We start from the raw sequence: 27,762 nt of genomic DNA, 5'->3' as shown, positions 1-27,762 counted from the left end.
TTTTCTTCGGTTTTTGCTGGGGTAAAAATTGTTTTAAAAATGTCTGAAATCACTCGGTCGTGTGGGAAGCTATTTTGGATTTTGTTAAGTAGATAATTTTCAGAAAGGCAAGCTGATTGTGATCAGGGAGAGCAGATGAAAAGCAGAGACGGGAGTGTATCCGTCAGCGGTGGTCCGGCTCTCTGAAGGAGCAATTAGCGCCGTAACAGGCCTCCCGATCAGCCGGTAATGGCCCTGCGCTGTCTGGAGAGCTCAGCCCATGGCAGCCCGTGATTTGACAGCACAGGACACTGATTGAATTAGGAAGCCATTTGCTCCATGTTCCGGTCGAGGATAACTGTGCTGCGGGAGGGTGTTTGATCTCTGCTTCAGTCAATACCTTCTCCGTGCCGTACACTATGAACACAGGGAGCCCTGCTGACAGCACTCGGAGGTTTTGGTGAACTGGCTTGAGTAAATCCATGTTCGTGTTCTGCGCTGTCTGATTGGCTGGAAGACTTGGAACCTAATTTTTCAAAAAACAAACAAACATATTTTTGTCTTATGAACTGCGCTTCATGGGCAGAATCTTACGCTTCAGTTCCTTTGTTTGAGGAGCAGGTGCACTGAAGACTTAAACTCCCATTAGATCAATCTCAGGGGGTTCAGATCCTGGTGATCAGATATTGCTTTTGGCTCCTCCTCTGCCATCAGGGCTTGAAACGCTCACAGCAGCACACACCAACTTGGACTTCAGGGCTGGAAGCACAGGAGCCCACTTGCTGCTCAGCTCCTGTCCTGCTCCAACAACACTAAGGTTTGAATGGTTTAATTTTTTTTACTGTAGAAATTAGACTTTGAGCTTTGTGATTCATGCATGTTTGAATTTACTCTTTTAGCTTAAGTATGTTAAACCTTTTCCAGGACAAGAGATTAACACGTTTTTAGACATGACGACCGTCTGCATTGTACTGACATTTGTTTATAACCGTCGAATAACAACAAATCTGTATATTTATTATGTTATTATGTATTCTGACTAAAATACAAGATGGGCTGTAACTTCCGCAGCTCATTGAGCAACTGCTTCCGAGAAAACGTGAACGTATTCAGCACCTCCTCAGAAATATCAACAGTCCAAGACATTGTGAAAAGTGGATGCTGAGGATGTTGCACACTGTTTTGTAGACTAAGCAGATCAATACCGAACCCTCTCAGTGCAATTTACAGATAAATTATTAACAGTGCTCTTGTGATAATGCAGCATCCTCAGCTTCTACAAGGCTGGGAACAAATCTGTTTGCACTTGATGAACAAGTGCACGAAAAGCACTGAAAAATAATGTGTGTGCTTGCTGAATTGAAGTTGAACTTTGACTGAAGTGTGTGCTTGCAGAATGGGTGGAGGTGAGAACATGGGACACCTGACTCAACCTGGTCGCAGGCAGAAGACACAGCAGGAGCCTCTGGACGTGGAGCCCTTGTTAATCCGCTTCCTCCGGACATTCAGGGAAATCCTCAGATTTGTTCTCTTCAGCTACACGGTGCTGTTCGGCTCTTTGCTCCTCGCCAGATGGACCACTTATTTTGTGGTGGGAAAGTAAAGCGACTGCTGAAGAATGAGCCCGTTCTCGGACTCGGACCTCCTTGGGATTTGTGGTCTATGCAGTTCCTATAAATCATTAATGTCTCCACGCACAACAATAACAGCTGGAGTGATCGCATTTGCTTCATAATTTGATTCGCACTGTGCAGCAGAGCTCACAGCTTTTGAGCAGTTGTGTTGTTTTTTTGGGTTTTATTTGTGAATAAGCAACAGAATGTCGCAGGCAAATAGAGCAACTCGTCATCAGATGTGTTTGTGGACAGTGTTAAATGTGCAGTCTAGAAACTGTGATATTTGCTGAGCTGAAAAATGACCACAGTGAAGCTATAAAACATGTTTGTATAGTTGTGCAGCATACAAAATCAGCTTTGTGTGTTCTTGATTGATAAAAGCTGTTTTTTTCTCTTTCTTGAGAAGCACATATAAAGTTTGCCAATTCATCAGCAGAGGCTCTCTTTCTCTGCTGCAGTGCTAATTTCTCTCGGATGAATTAATGAAACAAAACTGTCTCTTCTTATAGGATCTTGGGTGAAAGCGAATGCTGAGCCACCAGGCGGGCAAGGGCCCCAGAGGCTCAGAGGGCCTGAGTGCACCCGGGTTACTGTACGGGTTACTAAACTGTGGTAATTTCACAAACTGTAATTGGCCGGCAGTACTGCATCACCAAAGAACTAAATAAACAGATCTGACTTTGGCCTTTAGGCAACACTGGCATTATTACCTAATCTGAGGCCCTGTATTGTCGAGTTAAAAGCTTTGGGGCCTTTATTATTTCCATTTAAATTGTGCTTAAATGGTGCACATATCTTTAATCAAATTACCAAAAACTAGGATGCCCCTGTGGCTTAGGGTTTAATGTGCATCCGTGAAAAGTGATGTCCCTCTCTAGTTTGACAGAACAGAGATTCAGTTTAGAGGAGGACACAGAAGACCTTTGACAATCAGATAGGTGTAAATAATAAAATCAATAAACAGGCTCGATTCCAATTGGCTGCTTTGGTTTCAGGGTCCTCCTACTGTGCAGGCTGCCTAGCTGTCATGGTTTACTGTGACACCTGAGTAGAACAGAGCTGCCATTAATGTTATTTGTAACAACTGAGCAAGACAAAATGTCAAAAAAACTGCATATGCTGGCATGGCGGTCCCCCACTAAAGCCTGAACTCAGTTTGTCACACCGAGGCAAACCTTTCTGAGTGGTGTCCTCCAAAACTGCTGTCTGCAGGTGCAAGAAAGTCAACAGGTCCATCCGAAGCTCGGGGGCAGTTGCAGGTGCCACCGGGGGTTTTCCTGGAGGAAAAACATTCTTAACGTCTCAATGGGTCAGCAGCACCAACCCAAGCCCTAATTAAATAACTTTTCGCATCACAAATATACTATGACTAATATTTGAATCATCTCTAGTTGCAACTTAAACTACATCTAAAATAAAAGAGTTAAAAGTTATTGTTTTCTCAAACTTCATATTAAATCTACTTCACTTTTGCCGTGGAGCCAAAAACCCTGCGCGCGTGGGCTAGTTCGATTTCCCTTACTGAAACGATCCACGTGGACGGAGTTTAAGGTATTACTGGGTTTTTCTAAGAAGTCCTTATTAATTTTCAGTGAAAAATAATCGCTCTATAAATCAATCATCCATGTGGTCTCGGGGAGAGGGGAAATAGGCCCGCGTCTCGGGAGTCGGCTAGATTAAATTTGCATGATGCATCCTCGCCGCTCTCCGTTAGAAGCCTGGCGAACGCCTCCCGCCCTGCGCCATTTTGAAAGTGTAATGCTGGGAGAGGGAGAGGCGAGGGAAATCTCAAAGTAGAGTGCAAAGTCTAAAATTCACTACTAAGGATTGTAGTTCACTCTCCTTGTTTGGAAACTGTTTCGTGTTGTCTGTATCAGCTGGGCCGAGGACTTGTGCGGTCTTCGAAGTTACTGACTAACCGCATTCTCAGGTTTATTCCTCCACTGCTCCTCGACCAGAACCACCCAGCCCACCCGGGTCAGCACTGTTCCAGTTCAGGGCCTGAGCCCGCTACAGAGACACCCTGTGTCTGAGTCGCTCACAATGGCAGGTAAATCTAAAGAGAGATAAGTCCGTCAGAGTGTCTGAAGCTGAATTATTTTCCAAGTGGTGACTGCTATCCGGTTTAGCACAGATGACCGTTCCTCTGTTGTGGTTAACGAGCGAAGAGTAGCTAGCAAGCTAAGATACGCTGCTGGGATGCTACTGTGTGTCACTGACAGTGTGAAAGTGAGCGTTTTGCACCGCAAACGCGCTCAAACTATATCATGTGCCTGGAAATATGCAACGCCGATCAAAATGTGTAATTATTATGAAGTCACGGAAGGCCTTGTTCTCATATCACTAAATTTAGCTAAGTTAGCCCCAGGCTAACGCGTGTAAAGTTATGTTTGATGGTGTGGTGTGTGAAAACTTGGGCTTGTGTTTCGTGCAGGGGCCGGCGGTGGGAACAGCGATGTGCAGTGGTGCTTTTCCCAAGTCAAAGGAGCGATAGATGATGATGTCGCTGAAGGTAAGTCCATGCGCTGGTCAGTGAACAGTTGCTAACCCGCACTGTCTGACTGGCATCCTGTGCACGCTTGTTCTGAGGTTAGCTTCAGTGCTACACTTCATGCTCTGTGCAGGTAATGAAAAGTTCTACGAGCTGTTGCAGTTTTGGAACATTAGCCTGTGAATGAAAAGGGTCAGTGGTGTGGCGCAGGCATTGCTTTGAGAAGTCCTCCGAGTGTATTTATCCAACATGTGAAAAGTGACTTTTGCTTGCTTGGGAGTGAAATTAATTGCATGTATGTCTCTGCCTTTGGAGGACAAGGGCTTCTTGTAAACAAGATGAAAGTTATTGAAGCAGTGCGTTTATTTGAGCAGTCAGTTTGCTTGGGCACGACCTCAGCGGTGTGTTAAGCCCTGCTTTGAAAGGGTCTGATCGACCAAGACAAAAGAAAAACATTCAGCACTTCAGAATTAGCTTTTCCAAATAGGTTTTTATATACTTGACTCTGTTGGTATCTAGACAAGCTGATGACAGTAAATTTTGAGACTTCTTCCTCAAAATCAATAAAATTTGGCTGAATTAAGTTTGTTTTGTGCTCCTCAAAGCATTACAAAATGTCACAAAATGGAAACCTTGATGGCAGGCTGTCTTTTCATGAACTCTTGTCATGGTTACTGAGGATAATCCACCTTCAGGACAGATTTCATTGAATTATTTTTTGTGAAATAATGACTCACAATAAAAGCCCTGATGACGTCTGTGATTATCCTGACTCACAGCAACATCGTTTCAGGAGTGACTCTAAACTGTCGCAGCAATGCTGTCAATAATTTTTACACAATTCATCGGGATTAATGCACATAAAGCCCTGTAGTGGGTCATTTTCATATATCAAGTACCCACCACCCCCTTCCTGTTGTCCTGAGTGAATTCACAGGTTCCCTAAACACGCATATTTACAGTACATGATGAACTTAATTGTGCGTGAGGGACAACATGGGTGTTTACTGTAAACTTTGCTTGAGATCAAGTATAAATGTGAGCCTATCCTTGTGTCAGTAATACACAGCAGTACATAAACTGAAAACCCATTGGTGTAGTGGTTGTATGTGCAGAAATTTTCTCCTTCACTCTGCCTTTTCCCGCATATGAGAGTTTGCAAGGAGCCTGGTTGTATCAGGCACTTTGTGTGCTCTGTTGAGAGAGAAACAACATTATAGTCTATATTAAGGATGGTACTGGCTCAGAATAGTGCCAGCCTGTAAACAGGGATTGATTGTTGCTTGTCTTTGGAAAGTGTTGAATGCCAATTTTTTCCCCATCCCAAGCTTGTTTAGTAGAGGTTCCATTGCACTATCACACTGTGTGTGTGTGTGTGTGTGTGTATACATACAGTACCTGTGCGTCACTGCTCTGTTGTGTCACCGTGGTTTGACCCCTCATGCTGTACGTGGGCAAAACAGGAGCAAACGTACAAGATCTTTAACACTGCTGGAAGAGTTTTTAGGGAACTCAACCTTTCAACCAGAGAGGTTTTGCAAACCAGTGCAAAATATTTTCACATTAAACACACCTCAGATTTATGCAAATTAGAAAGAAGGGCACAAAGTTTGATGATATTCTAATCACACCACCTTGTTGACAGCTGACATCATATCTACTGTTGAATTCAACCACTCTGGGGAGCTGCTAGCCACTGGGGACAAGGGCGGTCGTGTTGTCATCTTTCAGCAGGAGCCAGAGGTAAGTTTTGGTGACCCTACACAAATCTGTAACCATGTCATCCCTAATTTTGTGTGGCTTCTGATCATACATGAGCTGATTCTTGCTCTCAGCAAAGTTCTAATAGCATTTGAACTAACTCAGATCTGCGGTCTGTCATTATTCAGAGTAAGAATCAGCCACAGTGTCGAGGAGAGTACAATGTTTACAGCACCTTCCAGAGCCACGAGCCCGAGTTCGACTACCTGAAAAGCCTTGAGATTGAGGAGAAGATCAACAAGATCAGGTGGCTGCCTCAGAAGAACGCAGCACAGTTCCTTTTGTCTACAAATGGTTCGTAAGCCACTGTATCCTGATTTAATTAATTCACTGTAGCAGTCGTGAGTTGGTGATGTTTAGCTATTTTAACCTGAAACCTCTCCATGGAGCCTCTGGGGTCATCATCCCACGCCAAGTAATCCTAAATATGTCTTGTGTTACTGAAGATAAGTTTGTCTTGATCTCTGCTCTCATTGGTAGACAAAACCATAAAGCTGTGGAAAATCAGCGAGCGTGACAAGAGACCAGAGGGTTACAATTTGAAGGAAGAAGATGGGCGATACAGAGATTTCAATACTGTCACAACACTACGGGTGTGTACAAACTGCTTTGTCACTGTACCAATTATGTGGAGCACTTGCTGTATGCATTATTAATTATGTCTTAACTGTCACTGCCGGTGTGTACAGCATCCTGCTACCCCACAGAGGTAGAGTAGGTGTTCATACAGGTGATCGTACTCAGTCTGCATAGTGGATTGTCCCTTTAATTAAGTGTTTATAAAATCGAGACTAATTGTGTTACACTTTTTAGAAGCTTATTGAACAAATTTTCAGTTAGTTGAGACAAAGATAAAGTATTATTTCTTCTCTCTATTGTTTTCCAGTCACTCCACTCTCCAGGCACATGTGTTATGAATAATATTAATAACCCTATTAATATTACCTACTGACACCAATGGGTTAAAGGTGTCAGTAGTTCGCTCAGTGTTTGACAAGTCTCTTCGGAAAAAAGGGGTCTGTTCAGGTTCACATGCATCCTCCACATTAGGAAGCTGATCTATAATCATTGAACAGTTTCCAAATATAAACTCAGTTTAGCTGGTAGTCTCTCACACTGAGGCTTGACCCTTTATTTTTAGCTATCTGTGAGTTTCTGCATCAGTATTAGTGAAATGTTTTTCCCCCTCACACTACCAGCAAAATCTCAAGGATACAAACATACAGAATGCTGGCAGACTTATTCATCAACCAGCATGTGTTGTGGTTTGGACATCTGTCTGCCTCTTCATCAGCGCTACAAGAACAGTTTGGGACGTGTTTTGTGCTTGGTGGAAAAATTCCTTTTATATAAAGATCGTTAAAAATGACATAATATTATTGTGACTGCACAGTGTGCTCTGTTTTGCCTGAAAATGAAGTGATGCTGACCCCGCTCGTCTCCTCAGGTACCAGTATTCAGGCCCATGGACTTGATGGTGGAGGCCAGCCCTAGACGAGTGTTTGCAAATGCTCACACCTACCATATCAACTCCATCTCAGTCAACAGTGATTGTGAGACCTACCTGTCTGCAGATGACCTGCGCATCAACCTCTGGAATCTGGAGATCACCGATCGCAGCTTCAGTATCCTTTTTTTAGGTTTAGTTTTTTTAAATTCCTCTTTCTTCTATGAGTTTTTATGTAATTCAGCATAGGTATTCCCTTAGACTATAATTATGTCTCCTGCATAAGAAAGTCGTGGCTACCAAGACTACTCACTTACGGTTGTGGTTATTTGGAAATTTATTTGGGCTCAACCATGTTGTTAACTTAATACATAAGTTTGCAGGACTTAATTTCCTTCTGCGCATGTACAATATGTGAAATAATGACTAATATGTCCTGGTTAGCTTATTTCTTTGCTTGAAGGTGTCTCTGACTCGCTGTCAGATTATGATCCCCTCATGCATCCGGGTCCACCACACATCAGTTATGCTGTTCATTCTTAATCACTGAAACCCCCTGCATATTAGGACACATTTTTTCTGATCCATATTACAGTGTCATATTTGGTGCTACCACTAGATGTCCTCAGAGGAAGAAAGTTTCTGCCTCTACACATAGCGGCTCAGCTGGACCCTGAAGTAAACGTTTTAGAGCTGAACTGAACTGACCACATGACATTCTGGCTAGAAGATTTTTGCCTATCCAGCACTGAATTATGTGCTACCAAAAGCTGCTTGTCATGTAAGTGCAGGCTGACTTCTAAGACCAACGTATTCTGACCCAGTGCCATGCAAATCATTTTGGGCCACTGGGAAAATGGCAGACTTTCTCTACGAGTTGAATAAATCCTTTTCCTGTCGTTTCTGAAGGACTTCTCTTTCAGTTTATCCCTTTGACCTTAACCTCACTTCTTCAGACATTGTTGACATTAAGCCGGCAAATATGGAGGAGCTGACGGAGGTGATCACAGCCGCAGAGTTCCACCCCAACCAGTGCAACACTTTTGTCTACAGCAGCAGTAAGGGCACCATCCGCCTGTGTGACATGAGGACATCAGCTCTGTGCGACAAGCACGCCAAAAGTAAGCTCAGGTTCTTTTATGCTGTGAAAACGTCAGCGTGGAGGACCACTGTTTTAATACATGTCGAGCCTAAAAATCTCCTGTTGAACCGCTTCGACTGTGAGGTCAGTCTTTCCATCAAGGGAAGTGGCATAGCGTGTTTATCAGCCAGCGTGTTGACTAGAATGGCATCCAACCTTTAGATTGGGAGGTAACTTTTTCTTTCCTAACAGCAAGAGAGACAAGAAGTCTTAACTGGTGAATTAGTGAGTTTGCAAGTGTTGTGAAGGTTGTCTCAAATATCAGCACCAGTCACGTTAACAATGCTTTGGCAAGGGTGGAAGAACTTATTTGAACCAATAGGAAAGGTGGCTGTAATGAAGAAAACCTTTGACCTCCTTCAGAGGCAGCAGCACCAACCTCTGACCCGCAGTACCCCCTCGGCAAACTTTGAAGTGCGAGAAGAGTCTGGTTAGCTGAATGCCCCACACCTGTGTGAGTTCAGTAGTCTTGTGAAATCATTAACATGGAGAGAGAGAGAGATGGAAAAAAAATATATAGCTGAAATATTTATCATGACAGAATGTTTAATTTCAGTCAATTGATTATTGATCATTTTTGATGGCCCCTTTATTTAATGAAGACCAGGAGAAAATTTTTATTTTTATGTTTTGTTCTAGAAAAAGCCAGCTTGTAGAGTACACAATAGGCTTGCCTTAACTGTGGGACTGAGGGCACAGACAGAACATAAAAATATGATCCTCCAGTGACCACACTATTAAAACTTGTACATGTTGCTGCATTAAATTATGCACATCTGTTCAAAAAATTAATTGCAGTCAAGGTATACAAATGACCTGCATCCTTTTCTTTTTTCTCAGTGTTTGAAGAGCCAGAGGATCCAAACAATCGTTCGTTCTTTTCTGAGATCATCTCTTCCATTTCTGATGTGAAGTTCAGCCACAGTGGACGCTACATGATGACCCGTGACTACCTGTCTGTCAAAATCTGGGATCTCAACATGGAGACTCGGCCAGTAGAGACATATCAGGTCTGTGACTGCTGCCACGCTGTGCACCAAGACTGAAGTTATGTTGTTACAATCAGTTATCAGTTTTATCTTGCAGATAGGAGGGCCTGATTCCAGAGGGAGGTTTTTTTACAGAAGTAATCATCATATGTTATATTCTGTCTTGCACAGCTCTTAACTAACGACTGTGTTTTTGTCACTTCCTTTTAACAGGTGCATGAATATCTCAGGAGTAAGTTGTGTTCACTCTACGAGAATGATTGCATTTTTGACAAGTTTGAGTGCTGCTGGAATGGGAACGACAGGTGAGAATCTTTATTATCAGGATCAAAAGATGCCTTCCGGAGAAGTGTTGTTACTCTGATGGAACAAAATATGTTTTTCATAATGCATGATGCATGCACGTATTTTGGGCTGACCCTTATTTGACGCAACTGAGCCCAGACCTTATCAAAAACAGTGGTTATCTGCTCCATGCAGAGCATAAGGCTGCAGACGATTTGGTTTGGGTGGCAGAGGGTTGTTGTGCACATGCTTCTGTAGTGGTACATGTCACGCTCATACTCCTGTGGCTTTTTGATTGACTGTCCTTCATTTTTGCCCTGTGTTTTACCACCACTCACTCTTGCCTTGACCCTCGGCAGCGTTGTGATGACCGGCTCCTACAACAACTTCTTCAGGATGTTTGACAGAGGCTATCGGCAGGATGTGACTTTTGAGGCGTCGCGGGAGAACAGCAAGCCACGATCGGTCCTGAAACCTCGCAAAGTAAGCACGGGTGGGAAGCGCAAAAAAGATGAGATCAGTGTAGACAGTCTGGACTTTAACAAGAAAATCCTCCACACTGCCTGGCATCCCCTGGACAACATCATCGCTGTGGCCACCACCAACAATCTGTACATATTCCAGGACAAACTGAACTAGCAGTCGCCGAAATGCTCAGATCCCAGATTTCTGCTCGAGCCCCACTGCTGTGATACACACCTAAAACTATCTGTCTGTCATTGCCTGAATCCCCAAGTATTGATATGATCTCCCCTTGGTGATTTTAATATCGAATGTGACCAGACTGTCAACAGCAAACAGAGGCTTTCACACAGTACATAAACGTCTCATCACAAGCGCATTCTACATGCGGCCTGTTCCATCGACACTTTTGGCCGTGACCTGCTGATTTCGTTTCCATTACCAGTCTCGCAACGCATTTGAGTGAGTGGGAGAGTTGGGCTCATCACGGGTTGGCCACCAACAAGCAGGCTGTGGTGGCGTCTTGTCGACATCGGCTCACCTGTCGTGAACCCACTTCTCCAACTCAAACAAACGTTTTGCCAGACTCGACTCACGTGCAGGAGACCAGAAAGAAAGAAAGACCTTCTCAAAAGTCTCTCTGTCCAGCTTACAGAACTTTTGTAGCTACTAACTGAATCAGAGGCTTGAAGTGAAGCACTGGCTCAGAGAGTCAGACCGAGTCAAGCCAAGCCAGCACAGGGAAAAGCACCACGTGTGTTACAAATGTGCAGGGTTCGTAGATCTGAGCCCAGAGATTAGGAATTAATATCATGGGGGGTTTTTCCCCCCATTAGCAGCACTCAGTTCAACAAGCTTCTCCACTACATCCCAAACCAAAGGGAAAATGTGTTAAGTACACATTTGGCTAGGTTGTATCATTATTCTTTTGTGCCATTGCGACACGATTCGTTTGTATGTCATAGCTACCAATGAAGTTTTTGTAGCTACCACGTTTTATTAGTTTGAAATTTGAAAACGAAATTCTTCTGTTTTCTTTCTGTTCCCTTTGGTACTGCCCTGAAACCCTGCTAATACAAGCTGTCAACACTCCGTATTTGCCCCAAGTGTTTGTCAGGATGCCAAGTTTGCTCCCCACTTCAAATCTGATGTACACTTTGCTTATGCAGTTAAGGGACTTTTTTAGTCTTTTATCACATTTTAGCTCATTCTCTGCAAATGATGCTAATCTTTCGTCCATAGCGTTTCAGTATTTATTCAGTGAAATTTCAAGCGTCAAGGCAGCCGCTGGTTTACATTCATTTCTCTACAGTAGGAGAGTCAACTTGAAACTGGCTTGACACTTTGTGTTGTCTTTGAGTCGGTCAAAGCAGTTGTTCAGTAGTAATGCAGCTGCAGGGAGACTCTGTGTGTTCATACTGAGGTTAAAAGTAACATCCATGTCTTTTTTTATTCATGTTTCTGATACAATAACGTGTTTATACAACGGCTTCCCTGGTGGCAGATGCATTACCAAAACCTGACTGTTCTACTCTGTGCAAGATTGTGTAAGTTGATTTTCATTGTGTATTGAAATGGTCAGCAGGCAGCATGGTCAAAAATGTAATAATGTCGTCCTTTCACGTGGACACGAGTGGCACGCGTGCACATTCGTCAGGTATTGTGGTTTTGCCGGGTCGAGTAGGGGCTAATGATGCCAAAGTAACCAGTCCGATACAAAGTTGTATTCATTTACAGCAGTCTTGCAGACAAGGTGCCCCTGGTCAGACCCCTGGACGTGTAGGGACCACCACGTGAAGCTCAGGACAAAAGCTTATCTACTTCGAGGGGCGTGACGTAGCCTAATTCTCTCGTGGTCCCCACAAAGTTTGTTGTGTAGTTGCAGACTGAGCGGCCGTTTTATCCTCCAGATCTGTTTGTAGGGTTTTTTGTTTGGTTGTTTTTTTTTTTTAATGATGTTTTGTACTGTACCTTATACAAGAAGAATAATCACTATAGCTGATTTATTTTTGTATAAATTGAGGCAATAGGATTACAGTCTGATCACTGTAGTTTCTTTAGTTGTCTGTCTCAGACTGATTGCAGATGGAAGGTTACCTGATGGGGGAACCATTTTGTCTTTGGGACACTTTGTTCGTTTGGGCAGGTATTTCTTTAAAGGCTAGAGGCTTCTTTGTGTCTTCGACTAAGGTGTGTCGTTTCTCAAGCGGGATGTCCAAAGAAAAGTATTTTCAGGCGTCAGTACCGCCATAGTCGTACGCACTATTAACAGTTTATTTTTTTAATTTGGCTGACTGTAACTGATGTTCTTGTGAAAGTCGCGTGGATGCTTCAGAGTAAGAGTCTCAGAGTTCATTTGGATCTGAACGTTCTGTTTTTGTGCCATGGTTTTGTTTTAGGATTTTTTTTTTTTTTACTCGCTGTGAAAGACTGGGCCCCTGTGGGTCTACATGGGAAAGGCATTTTAATCAACATGTTGCGTTAAAGCTGTTAAATCGAGTTCTCTCTAAAGCTAGTCAAGACGGTTGACTAGGCAGCGTTACTGATTCTGATGAATTACTGTGTGAAATGTAGGAGAGTTCAGACTCGTTTATTTAAAAAGGAGGATTTGTGAAGCGCTTGGTGTGCAGATTTGTTGTACTGAAGCGGTTTAAATGATGACTGCACTGGATGTGGGAAAATGCTTCTGCCACACATGCTGCCAGTTCTCTTCTGGAGCAAACGGGCTGATCACAGCACAGTTTTCCACTTCATCAAAGTTCTGTTTTAATGATAGTTTAATCCACTGAATCAGGGCATGAAGCTTATTAGTCCACTGGATCGTATTTATGTAAGTTAATGTGTCACTCCAACATTGGAGAACTGATTTCCAATCACTAGGATGCCAGCAAAATAACCACCCATCTCCACACAGGTTTGTCACTCTCAGGGCTCTGGGTAATGTCCTGTAGTAATGAGACGCTCTGCTGATCTCTATGTTTTTCATGATTTTTACAACAAACATCTTTACTGTCTAATGCGAGATGGTGTGTGAGGGTCAGCTGAGTTATTTGCCGCATGTCATTCGTATGAATGATGTGGCCCGTTTGTTTCATTCCACGGTCAGGGACAATCCAGTCAACAAGCAGAGTTTGCCATTCAAAATATAAGATCAGACTTGTCCTGTCATTCAACCAAAGGAAGCGCTATCACTCCATTGTTTGAAAATGCTAAAAATAAATGTATAAAGAAAAGGAAATCCCATCTTAGCAGACGTAGAGGCTTGTACGAGTGTCATAGCATTATTGGAACAACAGTCACTAACATTCATGGAGGATAAACAACTAATCCGCCCCCCCAATACTCTTCAGTCCATGTGTAAATCACAGAGATGTTCAGAAGAACCCTAATGCCTTTTTTATAGCATTACAAAGAAATAAGATAATCAACACGTGTGTTTCTTGAACTTTCCGGCGTGCCAGACAGGAGACTGCTCAGGGGATTTTACCGCTGCTCTGTGATCCAAACCTTGTACCTCCAAACAAGCAGCTTTTCAGGACTTTATTAAACAGCCTTTAACTTTAAGTTTCTGTAATCCTTTTTGAGCATGAATTTTGGGTCAACAGAAATTGCCCTACGCATAAAATCTCAAGGGAACAGTCTGAATTGGAGCTATGAGGTTTATCCACTTGACGCAGCACTATGTACATGTCTAATGTATCACAGGAGTTAAAACAGAAATGCACTTTTTATTTTTGTGAATTTCATTCATTTGTATGTTTTTGTTTATTTCTTTGAGGGGGGCTCTTGAATAAAGATTGTAGGAGAGTTTGGGTGCTCCATTTTGGGGAGGGGGGGTTGGGGGCTACAAGTGGTTCATTGTACATCTGTGTCTATCTTTATCAAATGGAATAAAATACAATTTAGATGAAAAGTAATAAAGAATTTGCAACCTAAACCCTTCTGGTTGAAATGACTAAAACTGCTTTTGTATGGCAGATGATCACATAAATAGACGCTTAATCATGATATGTTTTCTTGTTACTGTAGAAGTAAGCTTCAAATCATTTCAGACCCATTTCGTCAGCAAGGCAGAGCTGCTGCAGTGGTTCCCGACACTGGCGCTCTGACAAACAGTTGTCCGAGAAGGTATTTAAGTCAGTCACCACCTGCTCAAATCCTGACCGTGATGGCTTCTCCAAGATTCAGATCTCTGGAGCAGAGAGATACCACTGATGACCATATGACCGCTGGCAAATGATTCTCCAACGTCCTGCTGGGGTCGATACCTGGCCTTGGAAACGGGCTGATAGCACAGGTCTGGAGGGCAGGAGGTTACCTAAGTGCAGCATCTGCTCAGCCTCTGTGAAATCACATAACCCATTGTCTAAAGACTGTACATGGTCATATGAACGCACACAGTGTGACATTTATCTTTCTGCAAAAAACATCCACTTCATAATCCACCAACAGAACCCTTTCATGTAACTGAGGGTGACGTGTACTGTACACCCATCCTCCCTTCAACCCACAGGAAACACTACTGACGGACCTGCCTGCCTCCCCACATTAACAGCCAAGTCCCGCCAACGCAGCATTTATTCACTTCATTCATAAATTCTGGCCTGCATGCATAAATTATCCTGAATATTGTTATAACTCAACACAGCAGTCCTGCCCTTTATGTAAATGAAATAACAACCCATCGCTCATCCGGAGTCTGCTTTAAGTCTCTTAACTGCTTGAGCTCCGGACTTTGGACGGACTCTGCGCCTGCGCACTTCGTAGTTTGTCTGCGTGTCATGTTGATGAATGCTAGAACTGGGTAGTCAACATGTCCACCACTGCTGCTCAAGACAACAATAACGAAGAATCCGGACTTCAAGGTACGTCCCGCCGTCAGTTTGTCCGTGCTCCGCGCCTCGAAGGCTACTTCAGCCTCGCTTACTGGGTGCAGATGTTTGTGAGAATGTTCGTGTAACGGATATTTTAAAATGTTAAAGTTACATCTGGCACGGTATTTCCTCCTGAGGGGTGGAGGGTGATGCTGTTTCGCGTCACCGCAAGATAGCCAATTGCGTGGGGAGAAGTGCTTGATTGATGGAATGGTAGCCAATCACGGACGCAGGACGGCGTTGGGCGGGATTTAGCCATAATGAAAACAAGTTTTGGACAAAAGACGTAAAAAGGTTGCTTTTATTCGCGACTGTTTGTTAAAACCTGTCTTACTATGGGTCAGATTACTCCCATTCCTCGTGTTGTGGCCTTGCTTCTCTGTTTAACAGGCCGCAGCCTCACAAGGTGAACATTAATTCAAAAGGAAGACAATGGCAAAACGTTTAGCCAAGCGCCCTGCAGAACAACAGCTCCCAAAACACATCTAAAACACCGAACTTGCAGGGTGTGTGTTCGGACTTGTTCCGGTAAACAGCTTCTTTAAGGACGGGAACGTTCGCTTGGACATAAATCCGGGCCGAGCGCTTTATATAACAACATCACAGCTGGAACAGCGACATGTCTGGGCAAACTGTCTCGCTCGCTGCACTACACAGTTATGCAACCCGTCTCATTGATGACAAACTCCGCTGTGGATGTGCACTCGGCCATGCATGCGTGCGTGGTCGAAACGTATAGATGTTATCTTCATTTCTGCGAGCCTCGAACGTCGAAACAGGAGTGTCCTGCTCCCCACAAGGCTCGCATTCTGTGCTCAAGAAAACCTGCTGCCCGTGACGGGTTACATAACCCTTGGTTCGCTGGTGGTGGGTGGAGGGGGGGGTGCAAGCTGTTTGTGGGCCAGTGGCACAAAGACATGTGTGCATGTGTGCAGTGCACAGCCAGTCCATTTGAATGCGCGGTGTCAGTAGTGCAGAAAATGTAGGTCAGCTGTTTCCATTTAAAAGGAGGCAGGGGAGCGTTTCTGTGTGGTATGCAGTTTGGTTTGCACTTTAACACAACAAGCTTAATTTCCCTTCCTTCCTCCCTCCTCTTGACCTTTGCATTGCCAAGGCTCCTGGGTAGAGCTGGAGCTGAATAAAAACACAGGAGGCCAGGCCACGCAGGCCAGTGTGCTAATGATACCCGCCGCAGACCAAATAAACGCCAATGCTGGCATGAGTCAAACTCTGCAGACCTTGGAAGTGGTGCCTGAGAACGATGAAACCCTGATCGGAGGACTAGAGCATGTGCCGTCATCCTCGTCAATCCACAACGGGGACATGGAAAAGATCCTGCTGGATGCACAGCATGAATCCAGCCCCAGTAGCTCGTCCTGTGACAGGTAGGAATGGAGGCGGTCGCATGCTCTTAAATGTCAGACGGGTGTTTGTTTTGACAAAGTTTTTCATCCCGGCATGTTATCTCAGTCCTCACAGGCCACCCAGTCCGGATCACGATGAGGGTCAGATAACTTTTGATGTGGAGATGCCCAGCCCAAGAGGTAGTCAGGTAAAGCAACAAGCTCAGCTCGCTGAAGTTCAGACACCTTTCAGGTTGTTTCATTACACCCCAAAACCTGATTGCTTTCCCTGCACATTTGCAGTCAGAGGAAGAAGGTCCGGAGCAGGACAGAGAGGAAGACATCCTGCTCAACAAAGAGGTAGACTGGGTCGCTGATTGGTCCAGCAGACCGGAAAACATTCCACCAAAGTGAGCGAACTCTCACACGCAGAATGATTTCCTAGTAGCAGTTCAGGATGTTGTCTGAGATGATTTACCGTTAACCGTCCGATTGATTATTCCTCTCAGGGAGTTCCACTTCAGGCACCCCCGACGTTCGGTATCTCTCAGTATGAGAAAGAGTGGAGTCATGAAGAAAGGTGGCATCTTCTCTGCCGAATTCCTCAAAGTCTTCATCCCATCCTTACTCATCTCGCACATCGTCGCCCTCGGCCTCGGGTGAGTCTGAATTCATGCACTTCTGTATTCATGCAGGGACACAAAGCGTGGCTACTTTTTCCTGATCGTGTGTTTCCTGGATCCGTTTTCCAGGGTGTACATCGGGAAGAGAATTGCCACGGCCTCCACCAGCTCTTACTGAACAGAAGATGAAGCAGTGCCTGGATGTTCTCCTGTCTCCAAGTCTCTCAGCCATCCTCCTGTAGTCAAGCTGTCTCTCTGCATCTGTTGTACGCCCACATTTCTCTTCCAATCAGCATTAAATTCTGTCACACTGTAGATGTAGTTATAGAGTAATACACATGATGTAATGTGGTCGCACTCCATCACGTTTTGACACTGGGCGACGTTTTCCCCAGCAGCTGTCGTTAACTTGAATCTAGTAGATGACGGACCTTCTTAGAGCTGGAAGATATTAGTCATCCCGTAAACTCTAAAACTTATGAGGAGGATTTGATGTCCGGTGGCTTCAGGGTTGAAGTTTCTCTACTTGTTTTGATTTTATGTCATGAGAAATCTGGCCTCCCAAGCTTAATTTCTCCACTGGTGTCCCAGTAGGCAGAAGTGTCTGAACCAAAAATATGCGCCATATCTGCAAGACCAACAACCTGAATTGGCTCTGGAAACAGAAAGGACTTTTATCGCCTTAATTTTTTTTAGCTAAACACTCAAGATGCAGTTACTGGGGGCAGACAAATGATGCTGCACTGTGGGATTTGTTTTTAAATTCCACGCGTGTTTGAGAGTAGAAGTTGTATCATGTTGACTCCTGAGGGTTTCTTTTCAAAGCTTTGTTTTTTTTTTTCTTAAAGTTAATCTAGCATGTAGCTGCAAACCTTTACAGTGGGGTTGCTTGAGTACCTGTGATAGTGGAGCCTAAGCTGGATGGCAGTTTACCAGGCCATATGCTATTGTTATTTCCTTTTGCCTACATATCTTCTTTAACGTAACATAGCAGCAATGGCAAAGTGCCAAATTTGTATGTCTCACCACTGCACATTGGTGATTTATCTTAGACTGTTTCTTTGATTTTACGATATGTTGAGTTATTTAAAGATATAGATGTGAAGAATAATTTAAGCTGTGATCTGCCCCGCGTACACCTTTTGACAGTGTATAACTTGTTTATACATTGATATAAATGCATATTATGTCATTGTTACTATATAGCATCGTGGCAGTGGACGTAATGTGTTTTTGCTGTTGTTAAATTGCCAAAGCATCAGTGGCAGAAACCACCACAGTGGAACGTATAACCAGAGGCCTCATTTAAGAGTGTTGTCTAACTTTTATCTAGAATACACTGTGCAATCATTTCACATGCTACAATACAATAAACAGTGTACAGTGTGTGTGCAGAACTTCCAGAGAACCTAGTGGAGCATTTCCTGAAGAACGTGCATGTGATTTCTGTATATTGACACTGGTTGGATGACTGGATGATTCTTCTATTAATGGATGACATTACAGAGTCATATGAAAAGTCATGGACCACAATGTACAGTGTTGGCTGTATTGGTTTTAAAGCACTCAACATGCATTCAGGCTTTAAGGCATCATATAACTCATACTAACTTATAGAACTGTCATGATAACAGGCTTATGTACAGTTGATCAGTGTGCAATATGGAGCATTTTGGAATTTCAATAAAGTTTGTACTGTACACAGTGGCTGAGACATAAATACAAAGGGAGTCAATAGAGCGCCAAAGGACTTAATGCAGAATTTAAGTCATAATAGCTAATGAAATGTATCATTATGTTCTTCTGCACAGCTGAACTCCCCTTCTATCCTAATATTTCTTAAAGCGTAACTTAAATCCAGTATGAGATAACTGTAATGTTACTTGCTGCTGCATTTTTACAGTTTTAATTAAGGTTTGAAATATATACATGCATTTAGTTTTTAAATCAAGGAATGGATTTGTTCATGCTCTCAGTTAGACGCACACCTGAAAGGTGCCCAGTATATCCACAGTGGACCACTAAGCAGCACGTTGGGGGTTAAGGCTCTTGTTTAAGGGCTCCTCAGTGTTAATAACAGATGATGACGACTTATCCTGTGTGTCCGAGGATCAAATTGTCAACTTTGTGGTCATAGGTCCAACATTTTTTAGGATTTTTAACTGATTTTAACTGTTAACAATAATAGTTGCCTCCAATTATCAACCTTCCTTATTAAAAATCAATACAGCATTTTTGAGAATCAGTAAAGTATTATTAAAGAAGATATTGTGAGACACAAACTTATCAATGTTTTCTTACACTCATAATACATAAAGCAATGAAGTTATAAGACATTGTGTGTCCGGGGCAAAGGATCATCATGATGATGACAGACTGGCCATCTTATTTACAGAAAAATAAGTAAGCCTAGTTGTTAATCACGGTTATTATTTTATTCTCCAAGAATCTGCTGAGATCTGTGCCCCTTGCAGATCTGACACAGTCAATTAAACAGGTGATGTTTAACCTGTTTAGCCCTAACTGGTGACAGCACATCAAGGAAACATGGAGCTGGAGCTGAGCAGGGCGGGGCAGTGCGCATGCGCGGTATCTCTTTGTGGCCCTTCTCTTCTTGATGCTGGTCTGGTCCTCTGAGACCTTTTCTAGCAGTAAATCCAAGGATAGAACTGTTAGACAAAGCTATAGCTAGTCGTTTAAATTTATCTGCGAGGGCGCACTGTGCAAATCTCACCTACTATCGACAGAAATTGTCAGACAGGCACATCTCACCCGGGGCGTCGACTGGCCAACAGGCTGAGCATCCATTCATCCTTTCATTGGCAGCTGAGGTTTTCCAGTCTAGCTAGCTAGCGTTAGCCAAGAGGCAGGCAGGGGACAGCTGTGTCTGAGGCATCTTCAAAATGTCGGGTTACCAAGGAAAGAAGAACATTCCACGAATTACAGTGAGTATCGTTTAATTGATCGAGAGATATACTGTTCACCGTCAGTGGTGGTGTTTTTGTTACGAGCCGTTAGCCTCGGGATTAAATCAAAAGCTAGCCAACGCTTAGCTGTCGCGTCCATTCACTGACACTGACGCTGTCACCGGCAGCAGCCCTGCCTCAGCCTCCCATACTGAGAGGCTGAGGGGAATAATGGTAACCAGCCAGTGGGTTCACAGCAGGCTCTTTGACTATTTGGAGCTGAAGTGTTTCATGTATATGTACGTATATAACATATATATATAGTGAGCACATCGGGCTGCTCTTTTCTCCTTTAGCTGTCATTACTTCGCTCTCCTCTGGCAGCATCCTCAGCTTGTAGGGTGTAGTTAAAAGGCTTAGGCGCAGGTTCTCCCACTGCCACTGTCATCATGTCATCTTTCATCCTCTTCACTGGTCTTTATTGTATTTTCCTAGAACAAGATTTATGCGAAACCCTCCAATGCTGCAGCAAGGGCAAGCTTTGGTTATCGAACTCTGCAGGAAACTGGAATTTGGCATTAATAATGTCTGTTTTGCTTTGTGGTGCAGCTTTTCAGCCAGAAAGCACAGTATTTAGAGCCTACAGCAGGGATGTCGTGACAGTTAAAAGAAGTAAAACCTCTTTTGTAAAGTAGGTCATCGGGCAGCACCCATCCAAACCTTTTTCCCTAAGCTTTCCTCATGCAACTGTGATAGCCAGATCTGATAGATCTTTTAATAAGACCGAACCCGACTGACTCAGGGTCAGCCTCTGTTTTCTGCAGGCAGATATCTGGGTAGTTGTCAGGTCTCTTTCACAGGTTGAGACAAGGTTCTAAACATACAGAGCTGACATCCCAGACACAACATGCAGACAGCAGTAACTCTGCAGCAGGCCCCCAGGCCCTCAGACACACTCACAGTCAGACAGCACTTGTGGTGCACTTATGAAGCAGAGTGATCAGGCTTTGTCCCTGAACAACATTACCTGAATTTGTTCAAAATCAAAGTGTTCAGAGCAGGAATTATAACAATGCTGTGGAGGCTGTAGTCATAGCCTCACTGGCAGGGTGGTGCTTCTTCATCATATTCATTTGTGCAGTCACAGCGGTGAGTTTTTACCACAGATATAGTAGGGATGAACAGTAATACCAGCACACATCAGTATTGGATGATGAAATATTGTCATCAGCCCAACATGAACATTTCTGCTGATAAGACAACACAAACCAATGACCAAGAAGCTTTCTCTTTTCCTTTGCTTAGTGAAGGTGTCTACATTTTGAAAAGCATTGTATGTCTGCATCAGCCAGTGGGGCGTCACAATAAAAATAGGCGTAATAATATATTAAATCCACTACAGGAGAGACTTGATGTCCTCTGCAGTTATGTAGGCAAAAATATGTGTGGCCGGAACAAGTTGGAACATACTGGATATCTGCAAAAATCCAATGTCGTGCATCCAAAGGAGTTCAGGGCTACAGCAGTGCAAAGTGGAAGCCATTCAGTGCCGAGGTATATGACAGCCGCACTGCGCTCGTCGCTGACCACTCAGGCACAGAGAGTTCATAGGTTATATGACCCACTTATATGAGAGTAATGGGCTGGAAGATCACATCAGTGCCGCCACAGCTTGTATACCTAATGCATTCCTGCTGTCCCCGTCCGCCCACTCTGCACATTAGAAACGTTAGAGTCCGTCCTGCTGTGAGGTTTTCAGTAAACCCCTTTTGTCTTCATTATCTCTCCTTACTGTCCTCAGAGACCCTGGGAAGCCTGCAGGAGAAATAGGTCAGCCTAGAACGCAAGTCCTTCATCTTGGACAGGTTAATTGTTAATTGTGCTTCTCGGATTTATGCTCTCACTCGAGGTTTTCAAGAGGATAAGTTTGTTTTCACGGCCGCCGTTCAAATGACATCACTGCTATGATGATGTGGAACAACTCTAATCTTTGTTTCCATGTTTGTGTTTGAGCGCCGTGGTGACCTTTCGTTCACCAAAGTCTCTTTTCTCTGAGCAAACTGGGAAATGCTAACTGAATCACTAAAGTTGGCCCAAGATTTTCTTTTCTCCTCTGAAAAGGAAATTTGACTTTGAAATTCAAATTTACTGTTGCACTGTTGAACTCAGAGATGATTTCTTGTTCTTTTACTCTTCTCAGCAGACGGCTTGAAATGTTTGTGCTTTATGGGTGATATGTCTCCTCCTTTCAGAGTGACCGTCTCCTCATCAAAGGAGCAAAGATAGTGAACGATGATCAGTCATTCTTGGCTGATATCTACATGGAGGATGGAGTCATCAAGTAAGTTCTGTTTGAAGAGTAACAGGGCTGCTTTCTTTGAACTTTTATTGTTACAAAAAATTGTCTTCTAACTGCTACAGGAGTGATATGACGGATGACAGAAAATATTTCATTATGCCTACAAGAAGGCACATCTTTACCTTGATTTTTGGAATCTAGATTGTCTCAGTTTTATCATGTGTCCTTCTCTCATTTCAGTGTTTTCCCCTTCATTTGTCTCCTGCAGGCAAATTGGAGACAACCTCATCGTTCCTGGTGGAGTTAAGATCATAGAGGCTCATGGGAGGATGGTGATGCCTGGGGGGATTGACGTTCACACCCGATTCCAGATGCCTGACCGAGGCATGGTGGCAGCTGATGACTTCTACCAGGGCACCAGGGCGGCCCTGGCTGGGGGGACGACCATGATCAGTATGTGTCAGAGCAGGCAGATTTCCACATGCGTTTTCAATCGGTTTAAAACGCAGTCATCCTGTTGCAGCGATCATAAGCGTGCAGTTGTGCATGTCGTCAAGCGTATGATTTAATAACGTATTTTAGTCATGTACATGAAATCCAACCAGTCTGTTTGTGTTTTGTAGTTGACCACGTGGTGCCGGAGCCTGGCGCCAGCCTGGTTGCAGCTTTCAAACAGTGGAGGGAGTGGGCTGACGGCAAGTCGTGCTGCGACTATTCTCTGCATGTGGACATCACCGAGTGGAACAAAGGCACTCAAGAAGAGATGGAGACCCTAGTGAAGGATCATGGTATGCATTCAGCATATTTACACTGCATCCACACGTACATCAAGTCTGAGCAAAAATTGCTATCTTACTGCCACTTTTATGGGTGCAGGAAGGTTTCTCAGTCGTTATGTTTCAGTGTTTCTGCCACTGCATGGGGAAAAAAGTCAAATAGACCTTAACTATATGTTTCTGCTTTGTAATTTTTATCCTTTTGATTTGACTTTTCTCCTTCGCTCTGGGTTTCCCCCCTTTCGCTCTCTTTATTCCACCTTTGGCTGTTTTCTCTCATAAGTTTTCTGTCTTCAGGTGTCAACTCTTTCCTGGTCTATTTGGCTTATAAGGATGTTTTCCAACTTTCTGACTCTCAGGTACGCTCTGCGGCTCTGCAGGCTCTTCTGAGTTGTCACAGCTTATGCTTTTGAGTCTGTTAAATGTCTTTGGCGTAGATGACCAGCATGTTTCATTTTCTTTTAGATCTATGAGGTGTTAAGTGTCATCAGAGACCTTGGAGCCATTGCACAGGTGCACGCTGAGAATGGAGACATCATCGCAGAGGTAACAGAACCACGAATGAAGGCGGTCGTGTTTTAGCTGTAAGAAGTAATTGCTATTTGGGATCATAATGTTCTTGTGGGTTTTTTTTTAGGAGCAGAGACGTATTCTAGAGCTGGGGATCACCGGCCCTGAAGGTCATGTGCTCAGCCGCCCAGAGGAGGTAAGACTGAGGAGGACTGAAAAGAGGAAGGGTTTGTGGGGTGCCTCACACCCAGATGTAACTGATGAATCTCCCTTTGTGTGTCTGCAGGTGGAGGCTGAGGCAGTCAACCGCTCTGTCACCATAGCCAATCAGACCAACTGCCCCCTTTATATCACCAAGGTGATGAGCAAGAGTGCTGCTGATGTCATTGCCCTCGCCAGGAAGAGGGGTAAAAAGAGATTTTTGTAGCTGTTTTTGATCGTTTCTATCTGGCTTCCACCTTCTTTTCTTACAACATCTTGACTACTCCTGTAGGCGCGGTGGTTTACGGGGAGCCCATATCCGCCAGCTTGGGCACAGACGGCACCCATTACTGGAGCAAGAACTGGGCCAAGGCTGCAGCCTTTGTGACTTCTCCACCGCTCAGTCCTGATCCCACCACCCCCGACTACCTCAGCTCTCTGTTGTCATGGTAGGTACTCCGTGCCAGGACCTAAAGTTAGCTGGTGGACAATCTGACGTGTTGCTGCTGTGTGCTGCATTTTAGTTTTACTCAGCCAGACCTCTCTTTTGTGACCGCACTCGTTATGAAATGCCCTTTGTGACATTTACATTAACTTAATGAGGCACTGAATAAATTCATTCTGTAAATTCCTGTAAGGTTACTTCAAATACATAAATAATTAAACATTTTTGCAATTCTGTCATGTGTATGTGTATTCCAAGCCTCAAAATATTTTTATTTTGAAATTTCCACACCTTGACCTTGGATGCTTTCTTTCCTCTATAGCGGGGACTTGCAGGTGACTGGTAGTGCTCACTGCACTTTCCAGACTTCTCAGCGTGCAGTAGGAAAAGATAACTTCTCCCTAATCCCAGAGGGGACCAATGGCACTGAGGAGAGGATGTCTATAATCTGGGACAAATGTGTGGTGAGCTTGAAACGACCCGCTTTTCACATGTTCCAAAAAGTTCCTAGCAGTAAGCAAATGGGCTCTTCAGATGTTAGTATGTGATTTGATGTCCTGTCCTAAAAGGTGACTGGCAAGATGGACGAGAACCAGTTTGTGGCAGTGACCAGCACAAACGCAGCCAAGATCTTCAACCTGTTCCCCCGCAAGGGCCGCATCGCTGTGGGCTCCGATGCCGACCTCGTGCTGTGGGACCCAGACATGACTAAGATCATCACAGCCAAGAGCCACAACCTGGTCAGACGATTTCCTCGCTTGTCTCAACTCTTATCCTCATTCATTTATTCGTGTGGTATAATGTGCAAAGCCAGCCCTGTTAAGAAGAGAAATACAGTGACTGTTAAAGGTATTAATACGCTTATTCTGGTGCAACAGTAGATTTATTAACAACACAGAAACGAGGTGTAAATAGGCTTTAAACTTAGAGGGTCTGCAAGTATAATCTCATTCAAAGTAATGCAGACCATCTTTAATGTAAATTGGAGCGAACAATGTCCTGTTGTCCTGCAGGCAAAACAACAACTCTCAGATAATTTTGCTATCTGGTGTTCAAGTGAATATGACTTTAAAGTAGTCTGCTTTATGCTAATCACTCAGCATTCCCTCGTTTTAGCTGCGTCCTGATCGGCTCGCTTCTCTTCCTCCCAGGCTGTGGAGTATAACATCTTTGAGGGCACAGAAGTGCGTGGAGGTCCTGTGGTGGTGATCAGCCAGGGGAAGATCGTGTTGGAGGAGGGCAGCCTTCACACCACGGAGGGCTGTGGGCGCTACATCAGCCGCAAACCCTTCTCTGACCACGTGTACAAGAGGATAAAGGCTCGCAGCAGGGTGAGTTCTAACTGCATGGAGTCACACCTTGGACAAACTGAGTTGTGTGCCTACATCATCCTGAATGTTCTCCATCGATGTGCAAGCCCAGCGTAATCTGTAATTTTTTTCAGTTAACAATGTGTTTCATTTGGTCGTCTGTCGGTATCAACTGCGAGACAGACTCAGAGAGTAAGGAAAGCAGTCAGCGAGCGTGACTAAATTAAAGCATTGCCTCGTCCATGAACGTTTCCACCTGAGTTTGTGAAAGTGTCATTTAAACCTGGATATGATGGCGCCACGGCCCGTGCAGGAACTCGTGGGCGGGGCCCGTGAGACACTAGTGCACGTGTTCAGTGGGCTGCGCAACCAGCAAGTAAACATGGAAGCTAGAAAACCACAGGCGCCGGGCAAGCAATTCTTAGTGGGTTGAATATGCACCAACTTTGGGTCTGGCATTTAATTCTGTTTATACATCTGTGAAACAACAACTCCCATGATCTCGCGGTGCTTCATTAAGTCACCAAACCACAGCTTTTCTTTTAATTTCTTTGATTGACAGCCCTTAAGGTGGAAATGACATACTGTATGTTTAAACTCTTACAATAAAGAGTAACCGGTGGTCTGCTGAACTGCGTCTGTGCGTGCAGCTCACAGAATTGCGAGGAGTCCCCAGGGGCCAGTACGACGGGCCGGTGTGTGAGGTGACTGTGACTCCAAAGGTGTCCGCAGTGTCCTCAGTGAAGACTTCCCCTGCCAAGCAGCAGCAGCAGCAGCAGCAGCCACAGCAGGTTCCTCACCAGCCAGTGCGCAACCTTCACCAGTCTGGCTTCAGTCTGTCTGGTGAGCGAAAGCGAAGGACGCCTTTCATTCCTGCCAGTCGGCCTCTTTCAGAGTCAGGCACTGATTTCATATTGTGCTGTCTTGTTTTTAGGGGCCCAGATTGATGACAACGTCCCTCGCCGCACCACTCAGCGCATCGTGGCTCCCCCTGGTGGAAAAGCCAACATCACCAGCCTCGGCTAAGCTCTGCTCTCCAACTGAGCCGGGGGTGCAGGCCAACACGGGACCAGGGGCCCTGATCTCACTGCTGTCGCCATCACATCCAGTCACCTCTGTATCCCGCTGCATCCCACCCGAAAACACTCCATTCACCCTCATTCACACACTACCACCATGTCACCTCATGCAAAAAAAAAAGAAGAAGGCACTATTCCATTTTCTTTCATCTCTCCTGCCATATTCCATAGTCAAGGAAGCATCAAGTGAATCGAAGCAGGTTTTTATCTGTTTTTAATTATTTTGTTTACATTTTCTGCACCATTTTTTTTCTTGTGCATGTTAGGGCTGTTTAGTTGCCCTCTTGGCTCAGAAAAACGACAGAAAACTAGTCCCAAGAAGAGGCGGGGCATTTTTAGAAGCTTGAGGTGTTCACAGTTTTTCTTCATGCGCTGTTCATTTCCCAGATATGAGTTAGAATGTGCTGGTGGTCTTGTTACAGAGCCACCTTCAGCTGAAAGTAAAGCCTCAGTTGTCCATGCTGGAAGATTCCAGTTTTAGTACAAGGATGTTGTTACACTGGTGCCACAGAAACACTGAACACACTAACCATAGAAGATCTGGACAGTAGAATACCTGCATCTCAAACACCTGATTTTTGTGTAGGTGCTGTGTGCAGCTGAACGATTCACCTTCGTCTTCCTTTTTTTTTTTAATTGATGTTTATGTTTTTATAAATTTGAGTCATTTAGAAAAGCAGTGACTGCACTGAAAGGAAAAGAAAGGGTATTTTAGGGTCAAACCACTCATTAAACTCCACCCTGATTATGGGGGGAGAAACTGCTGGCGCATGACATTTTGTCCAAATACCGTGAACCTTTTTTTCTCTCATTTCACCGTTTTGTTTCCGTCATGTTTGCTAAGAGGTTGTCGGTGTGCACTGCTGAGGACAGACACCGCGAAGACGCCGGACAGGAGATTCGCCGGCAGCCTCTGTGCACCTGGTGCTATATGACCTTTGCTGTATTTGTGCAGATGATGTCCACCTCCACACAGCAGTTGTGTACGCTCTGTAATAACAAGCAGTCGAAATGTTTTGGCAGAATTGGTTTTGCACCCGTAACAATCCAAAAAGGTAAATCTGTGTGAGGCTTGCAACTTTTTATTTGTGTTGGAAATGTCTGTATGTTTTATGATATTTGTTGAACTGAACTACTTGCCTGCCTGTTGTGTAAGATATTGATAGCACACTGTATCCATGAAGGCTCTTTCAAGAACGGAACATTGAGACCTGATGAAAAAATG

At 44.2% G+C, this 27,762-nt stretch overlaps 3 protein-coding genes across 4 annotated transcripts; all 3 read left to right on the top strand.

Annotated features, from left to right (window-relative positions):
• Positions 1-3,256: 3,256 nt before the first annotated feature.
• Positions 3,257-14,108, top strand: ppp2r2aa (protein phosphatase 2, regulatory subunit B, alpha a). The gene is made up of 10 exons (XM_046386921.1): positions 3,257-3,645; positions 4,030-4,107; positions 5,732-5,829; positions 5,976-6,141; positions 6,328-6,440; positions 7,295-7,472; positions 8,251-8,415; positions 9,276-9,445; positions 9,638-9,729; positions 10,069-14,108. Exons 1-10 carry the CDS (start codon positions 3,639-3,641, stop codon positions 10,346-10,348), a joined length of 1,347 nt encoding a protein of 448 aa, XP_046242877.1. The 5' UTR covers positions 3,257-3,638; the 3' UTR covers positions 10,349-14,108.
• A 773-nt stretch (positions 14,109-14,881) lies between these two features.
• On the top strand, positions 14,882-18,419 carry bnip3la (BCL2 interacting protein 3 like a). Its single transcript, XM_046386922.1, has 6 exons — positions 14,882-15,036; positions 16,160-16,430; positions 16,516-16,597; positions 16,692-16,798; positions 16,898-17,047; positions 17,141-18,419. The coding sequence occupies exons 1-6, from the start codon at positions 14,985-14,987 to the stop codon at positions 17,187-17,189; spliced, it is 711 nt and encodes a 236-aa protein (XP_046242878.1). The 5' UTR covers positions 14,882-14,984; the 3' UTR covers positions 17,190-18,419.
• Positions 18,420-19,824: 1,405 nt separating this feature from the next.
• Positions 19,825-26,694, top strand: dpysl2a (dihydropyrimidinase like 2a). 2 transcript variants are annotated; one of them, XM_046386920.1, is made up of 15 exons: positions 19,939-19,956; positions 21,719-21,782; positions 22,170-22,258; positions 22,485-22,669; positions 22,840-23,004; positions 23,290-23,351; positions 23,458-23,538; positions 23,630-23,698; positions 23,789-23,909; positions 23,996-24,152; positions 24,471-24,612; positions 24,718-24,888; positions 25,300-25,479; positions 26,109-26,301; positions 26,393-26,694. In XM_046386920.1, exons 3-15 carry the CDS (start codon positions 22,239-22,241, stop codon positions 26,482-26,484), a joined length of 1,638 nt encoding a protein of 545 aa, XP_046242876.1. In that variant the 5' UTR covers positions 19,939-19,956; positions 21,719-21,782; positions 22,170-22,238; the 3' UTR covers positions 26,485-26,694. The 2 variants fall into 2 exon arrangements, with proteins under 2 accessions (XP_046242875.1, XP_046242876.1); XM_046386919.1 differs by lacking the exon at positions 21,719-21,782 and having other exon boundaries at positions 19,825-19,956.
• The last annotated feature ends 1,068 nt before the right edge of the window (positions 26,695-27,762 follow it).

This window comes from Scatophagus argus, chromosome 4 (assembly GCF_020382885.2).
Source record: "Scatophagus argus isolate fScaArg1 chromosome 4, fScaArg1.pri, whole genome shotgun sequence".
In the NCBI taxonomy this organism is placed as follows: domain Eukaryota; kingdom Metazoa; phylum Chordata; class Actinopteri; family Scatophagidae; genus Scatophagus; species Scatophagus argus.
Note: the sequence above shows the minus strand (reverse complement) of the source record. Positions and strands in the feature narration are given on the sequence as shown.

What these genes read in the sequence shown, in the direction of transcription:
- dpysl2a (XM_046386919.1), top strand. Translation starts at nt 19,915, where the DNA reads ATGTCGGGTTACCAAGGAAAGAAGAACATTCCACGAATTACA. An exon ending in TCCAACTTTCTGACTCTCAG is followed by an intron (nt 23,352 to 23,457) that starts GTACGCTCTGCG and finishes ATTTTCTTTTAG; the next exon opens with ATCTATGAGGTGTTAAGTGT. An exon ending in GTCTGGCTTCAGTCTGTCTG is followed by an intron (nt 26,302 to 26,392) that starts GTGAGCGAAAGC and finishes TCTTGTTTTTAG; the next exon opens with GGGCCCAGATTGATGACAAC.
- ppp2r2aa (XM_046386921.1), top strand. An exon ending in AGATGATGATGTCGCTGAAG is followed by an intron (nt 4,108 to 5,731) that starts GTAAGTCCATGC and finishes CCTTGTTGACAG; the next exon opens with CTGACATCATATCTACTGTT. An exon ending in ATACTGTCACAACACTACGG is followed by an intron (nt 6,441 to 7,294) that starts GTGTGTACAAAC and finishes TCGTCTCCTCAG; the next exon opens with GTACCAGTATTCAGGCCCAT.
- bnip3la (XM_046386922.1), top strand. Translation starts at nt 14,985, where the DNA reads ATGTCCACCACTGCTGCTCAAGACAACAATAACGAAGAATCCGGACTT. An exon ending in AGTAGCTCGTCCTGTGACAG is followed by an intron (nt 16,431 to 16,515) that starts GTAGGAATGGAG and finishes ATGTTATCTCAG; the next exon opens with TCCTCACAGGCCACCCAGTC. An exon ending in ATCGTCGCCCTCGGCCTCGG is followed by an intron (nt 17,048 to 17,140) that starts GTGAGTCTGAAT and finishes TCCGTTTTCCAG; the next exon opens with GGTGTACATCGGGAAGAGAA.